At 57.8% G+C, this 6,584-nt stretch overlaps 1 protein-coding gene across 2 annotated transcripts in view; it reads left to right on the plus strand.

The window, feature by feature from the left end:
- The first annotated feature begins 198 nt into the window (after positions 1-198).
- LOC113204216 (uncharacterized) overlaps positions 199-6,584 on the plus strand; it is a 33,460-nt gene continuing 27,074 nt past the window's right edge. The window contains exons 1-3 of one of the 2 annotated variants that reach the window (XM_026419295.2): positions 199-561; positions 949-1,101; positions 3,823-3,908. In XM_026419295.2, coding sequence (XP_026275080.1) covers positions 1,026-1,101; positions 3,823-3,908 — 162 coding nt within the window. In that variant the 5' untranslated portion in view covers positions 199-561; positions 949-1,025. The remainder of the gene's footprint in view (positions 562-948; positions 1,102-3,822; positions 3,909-6,584) is intronic. The other variant, XM_026419296.2, reaches the window with a different exon arrangement.

Genomic DNA, 6,584 nt, shown 5'->3' on the forward strand with positions numbered 1-6,584 from the left:
TTTTTTTTTTTCAAGCAGAAGGCTGGCCATGGACAATACTGTAATTGACACAATAACTAGTTTTGGTGAAGTCGACTCATTCTTTATCCATCCACAATAGTTCCAATTCGCGGTTACAATTTTACAATGATGTGACTCACTCGGTCTCATATAACAAATATCTCGCAATAACTTTATTGCCCCCCCCCCCCCTCTTCTCCTATGGTCCTATCCCTTTCGCTTTTCGAAAGTTGGGTACTACACACGGACACATAGAGACGACGTGACGGTACCGCTGCGGCCGCGGCGCTGGCACATCCGGTCACGTGGGGGAGGAGAGCGGGAGGGGGCGGCGTGCCGTAAGCACCCGAGCGTGAGGTCCAGGTCCGCGCTTTGTGCTGATCGCCCGGACCGGACCGGCCCCTGGTGGCCAGTACCCCTACCCTCACCCCGCGCCACCTGTGCGAGCGCGGGTCCAGTTGGAGTCTGAACGCGTCAAAGAGAGGACGACGCGGGCTGAGCCGAGTGCGTCGAACAGAGTTGTTCCTGTGTGCACGTTTGTGTGTGTGTGCGTGCGTGCGTGTGAGTGTGTGCGCGCGCGCGTGCGTGCGTGTGTGCGTGCGCGTTGGTGCTCCAGCAGCAAGTGGATTAATTTCGTGTTGTGCGGGCTTCCCCCCAGAGCAGCTCTGTAGCTATCAGTTTCCTCGTTTCCGTTCTCTCAGTGCGGTTTGGGAGGGGCTTGTTTCATTTTCGACCGCCCTTAAAAATTTTCCCCGGCGGAGCTGAGCTGCCCAGCCGCCTTTTCCAACCATCCCTCGCACATCAAATCATGTTCAATTAAAGGTGCTCTGGGGCGCGACTGGAGTTGCAGAGTTGCACCCGCCCTGAAACACCACACCCAGGAGGCGTGCAACTCTTGTCGACTCGGCCTTCGCTAACGGGAGCGCACCCCTCTGCATTCCCCTGCAGGGACCTAGTGCTTCGCAGTGCGGTCGGAGGGTCATGCGTCGCAACAGGCCAGCACAGTGCCATCGCCTTCAGTCAAAATGAGAAGAAAAGTCTACCTGCCCAGCATGGTTCAGGCTATAACTGTGCTCACCGTCCTCAAGATGTTGACCAATGGTGAGTTACAGAGAATTGTTTTCCTTTTTACAATCAAGACGAAAGAGAGCCGTCGCCTCACAATTTGGTTGCTCTGTTGTTGTTTTTTTTCTTTTTCCGAAGTTCTGTAATTTGCTGTATGTAAAACGCGGAACCCGTATGTATGCCGGCGCCGGAAGTCATGATTCTCGAGTCCAGCGGCCAGCAGCGTGTGGAGAACCCAAAGCATATTTTTTCCGGATGTCGTTCCCCGCTACTCACCATTTAATTTTACTTAGTGTGCCTTATGGGGGAGAGAAGGATTCAGGAGGGGGGGGGGCACACCTTTGACCAAACCAGAAGAGTCAAATTCCGATTTTTAGTTTAACGAAATACAAGGGCGTGGGCTGTTCAAACGAGATGCGGCCTGCTGGCGGCCGGCACGCCGGTCCTGGATCCGGTGGGGGGCGCGGGGCCCGGGGCCCGGGGGCCCGCGGGTTCTGCCCGCTCCTCCCAAGGCGCTGCGCCCCCGGCGGGTAGGCACGGCGCCCGCCGCCATGCGGGCGGGTGGCCTATCCTTGAGACGGTGGGCGCGCGCGACCAAGACACCTGCCACCTCCGCGGGTATGCCGCGCTGCGCTGCACTGCACGCACAGGCCGCCACGGTTCGGGAACAGATTATACATTTTCTTTTGGTTTACACAACACACGGCACTTTATTTGGGATGCCCATATGATGATGTAAGTATCTCCTTGGTGACGTTTATTTGCCGTGGTACGGAAACTTTATCGTAACGAACTGATGGAAAGGGTTTCTCAGCCCTGCTGAGCTGAAAAGTTCCGTAAAGAAGACGAAAGAAAAGATAATCGACACGAAGAAAGAAAGAGGAATTTGTGTGCGGCCCTTCCAAGCTAAATGTATTTGTATGCTTTTGTGAAAACGTTCGGGCCGAGACATACCCACGTTTTGTTTCGGTCAAATTTGTGCGCAAGAATGCATGCCGTTTCTGCCAAAATGAATGCACAAAAGCGAGCACAAAAGTGTTCGAATTGACGAAGAAATAGGTGCAAAAAGGTGCACGAATATTTAGAATAGCCCTTTCCAAGTGGACGAGGGCGAGGCGGGGCGAGGTCATAATTCTGCCATGAAGCGGAACAAAGGGATAGGTCGACTCTCCGCCATGACCTCCTTCTCACTATATGACTGCCGTTCTGTGCATAAGACGTTTCCAAAGCCATCCTAAGAAGTCAACTTGTGTCTGAAGCTGACGTCCCAATGTCATTTTTTGGCACTTCCGTCCGATGTACCAGACAGACACGAAACATGTCAAAGAGGGTCATTAGATTTGGGAACTTTTCTGTGCTTATCTATCAGACCAGATGCAGATTTGCTCCTAAAACTAGACAAATTGTCGTTGCTCTACACTTTGTCTATTTTTCCGAACAGGAGAGGGCGCTAAAGTCTCGCACACTTGGACTGGCCGGTGCGGATGGGGCTCTAATTGCTTTGCACTGGGAACCCCGGGCCGGCGGGCCGGCGCGGCGGCCGACAAGAAGGCCATCGCCGATCTGCATATCGGCTCGATCCCATCTCCGCTCGCCGGATGGCGTGGCGCTCCCACCCCGACCACGGCGGGGAGTCATTTTCGTAGAGCATCGTACTGCCCCGGCGCTGCCCTGGCGTTGCCCTGGCGCGGAGGCCGAGGCCGCGCGCGTTCCTGTTTTACTGCACCGGGGATGGGATGTGCGAACGAGTGCGAACGACCGCCACGGCCTTCGCAAACCCGCTGCTGCTGCTGTGGCCGCGACCCGCGTGATCCTCACGCGGACAGTGTTGCTGCTCATTCACTCTCATTGCACTCGTTTCATTCATTCATTGTGAATCCCCATGGTGCGTCCTCATGGCGCGCGCCCCAACGCGAAAAGGAAATGGCCAGGGCAGCTTTTAAAATGAAAGGATATCATTTCGAGGCCCTTACCTTTCGGCCTTCCACATAGGGAACTTTGTCCCCGCTGAATGTAGGTGAACTTCCGCCCAGCAGGGCGTCGTAACGTAACGTAAAGAAACGCTTAAAATCGAAAATTAATTTTCTACTTTTCAAGCGTTTTTAAAGCGTTTTTAGATTCCGAAACGCGTGTTTCGTATGGAAAACGCTCTACAGAAGCTAAAAACGCTTTAGTACCGCTTAAAAGGTTGAAAATTAACTGTCGTTTTTCAGCGTTTCTAAATGCGTTACGTTAGTGCCGCCCAGCCCCTATGACTTCCCCCCTGCCCCTGCCCTGGGCCACCGCGGCGGTGTTTCGTAGGAACAAGCATTTACCTTGAGTCATGCAGCACATGGGCGAGGGCAGTGCGTCGCGTGGCGTGGCGTGGCGTGGCGTGGCGTGGACGCGCAGGCCGCCCGCCCACCCCGATGTCCCACTTTTGTCTGCTGGCCCAATGCCGATAGCTGTTTCGCGGTGACGGTGCAAGTGCACGCTCCAGATCACACACGCCGCGACAAGCACCCGCCGCGTCACCTTAGGTGCGTCCTGCCCCGCCCCCTCCCCCCCTTCCATCCCTTTCTCTCAATCTCCCTCGCTCTGACTCACACTCGTCGGTTTCATCGATTTAATTTAAACGCTCATCATGTAGTGGATAGTTTGTTTACTGTTTTTTGTTTTTTTTTAACTCTTGAAATATTTGAAAATGTTTTATTTTGACTAACGCGCTAGTTTGAAGGCTGTTGATGTGCCGCTGACGTGCCACTTTTCTGTCCGCAGCCCAGACCACCTGCAACCAGGGCATTGGGCGCGTCGTCTACGAGCGGCTGCCGGACCAGCAGCTGCAGGGCTTCGACGACGACGTGGTGAGTGAGTGAGGGTATTCGACTCCCCGCCCGGCGAGCCGGCCGATGTTCCACGCGTCGTTTCCGTCATAACTCTTTTCCTCTTCATTCCGATGCGAGAGCGCGGCGTCGGGCGGCATGTGGCCCGGGCTGGCTGGCTGGCTGGCTGGCTGCTGCGGGGGGGTTTCACAAGTTGGCGGTCCCGCGGAGCGCGCCATACGATTCGTGTCAGTGAACTCGCTTCCGGGGAGACCGCGGCGCGCCACGCCACGCCACGCCACGCGGGTACCTGGCTGGGCAGCGTGCTGTGGTACCCAGTATGGCTGACCGACCACCCGCTCGCCATACTGTGGGCCGGCCGGCCCCCTCGCGGCTCCGGGGCCCCCACGAGCAGGCCGCCGGCCCGACGCGACGCGCCGCGACGCGCCCCCGGCATGGCGGGCGGGCAGTGTGGCGGGCTCGCACGAGTGTGAGAGAGACGGACAGACTCGCACACATAGAGAACCGCTCCGCTCTCTCCCGCGAGCGACAACGACGAAAATTGATGATATCTCGTCGTTTGCAACGGGAACTGTCCCCAATAGAACCGGGAGGGACAGAGGGCGCTGGCACGCGAGCGACGCGCGGGAGAGAGTGTGGCGCCGCTGCGGGGGAGCGTGTGGTCCAGCCGCAGCCTCCCAAAGTCTACACCGGAATCAAAAAAATCTCCTTCCCCAGGGTGAGAGAAATAATATTTTGGATCCAGAAAAATCAGCATGGACCCAGAAAATTTTGCTTAGATTTACGAAATATTCCTGTGCCATTTTTGTTTTTATCAGTTTAAAAGGAAAACTAGTTTTGCATGGTTACGAAAGTTTTTGATCCAAGCAAAAGAGGCTGCAAATCTATTTTTTTTTTTTTTTTGCAAAAGTACTTGGCCAAATTATATTTCTGCGTCTCCCATCCTTCGGTCTCCATGCTATGCTATGTCCCCCCCCCCCCTCCCGCCCAAAGGCGCGGCGCCGTCGCACCGCGTCCGATTCACACGGAGTGCATGGCCGTTAATTAATGAACGTTCCGCCGCACGGAAAGGAGAGGAAAGGAAGGGAGTTAGGAAAGGGGAGGGGGGGAGGTAGGGGAGAGCAGTCAGGCGCGGAGAGCCGTGAGGGAGAGGGGGGAGGGGGGAGGCGTCCAGGGTCTCTTCCAAGGCCGCCCCGAGGCGGAGCAGAGGCGCTCCGCGGACGCGACGAACGCGGCCCTCGCGTTTTGAACCCTCCGATCAGTTTACCGCGGCTGTTTACAAAACAGCCCCTCTCCCTCCCTCCCTCTCTCCCTCCCTACCCCTGGCCGCGCGGGGGCGGCGTATTGGGGAAATGCAGAGGCCCCACGGTGAAAACGACAAACTTTCCAAATCTATGTTCGGTTTCCAGGATGTCGTGTTTTTTTTTTTTTTCACCCCAACTAGTTGTAGTGTGGAGCTCGCATAGCTATGTATGGATAGAGTCTGCGTGATGGAGAATTCATAATGAAAGGGCGAAGTGAGAGCGAAAGTGGATGTCGGTGAGAGGGAGAGAGAGAGGGGGAGAGGGGAGCGAGAGCGGCGAGGGGAGAGGGGGGGAGAGAAAGGGGGAGAGCGGGGCAAAAGGGGGGCTTCCGGGCGCGACACGCTCCAAAGAACGGCCTTCTGGCTGTGGGAGAGAGACGGCCGGAGCGGCGCGGAGCCGCGGCGGAGCGTTATATGTTGGCAGTGCAGTGATAACGCAGGGCTATGCGAGCCTCGCCACGCCCCGCCACGCCCCGCCACGCCCCGCCACGCCCCGCTACGGAGTTCACTCGGTCTTGGACGAAAAAGGAGAAGGACAGATCACTGCGCCGCGCCGCCGCCAGACGAAAAAGCTGTATCACCCTGTATCCCCCCCCCCTCCGGACAGCGCACCACAGCAGCCTGGGAGGTAGGCAGCGGTGCGAACGCCGGGGCGGGGGGATACGGCTTTTCTTTTGCCCGGCGGGGGCTCGGTAGAGAGCGGGAGTGATCAGTCCTTCTCCTCTTTCGTCCAATAAGACTCGGCCTGGAGGACGTATCGTCGCTCTTCTCACGACGCGGGGCACTCTAGTTATGTGACGTGACGATAGCCCCCCCCCCCCTCCTCCCCTCCCCGACCTGATGCGCCCGCGAGCCGCGCCAATCCTTCGACCAATCACTGTCCTGGGATAAAGGAAGCTTCCGCTCGGCATTGGCTGGCGGGGTGGGGCCCGGCGCGGGCGCGGCGGGCGTGGCGGGGTCACTCCGCGCGACCCTCCTGCTCGCCCGTGACCTCGTGGCCGGCGGCGGCGGGCCGTGGTCGCGTCCTCTCTTGGTCGCACGCGTGGGTATGCGGGGGGGTTTGCGTTTTCTCTTTACCACCCTCCCCTTAACCCCCCCCCCTTTCCCCGACCCCGCCGAGTACCCCATCCATGCTCTCGGGTATCCTCCGTCGTTGTGGCTCGCTGTGCTGCCCTCTCTAATCGACTGACATGGCTGTGGGACACAAAAGTCCCCCGCCATCCGAAATAAAAACGAAACCCTCGAAATACTGGCGAGCTCCGCGCTGCTCCGCGCGGGACACGCTGCTCCGGGCAGCCGTTCCGGGAGTTAGTCTGATGAGCGGGTGCCTCCGATAATAAGGGGCCCTGTTGCGGCTCAGTGGCGCTATGCCACCCGGGAAGAGAGGGGGGAGG

This window comes from Frankliniella occidentalis, unplaced genomic scaffold (assembly GCF_000697945.3).
Source record: "Frankliniella occidentalis isolate FOCC.00 unplaced genomic scaffold, Focc_3.1 Scaffold4, whole genome shotgun sequence".
Lineage (NCBI taxonomy): Eukaryota > Metazoa > Arthropoda > Insecta > Thysanoptera > Thripidae > Frankliniella > Frankliniella occidentalis.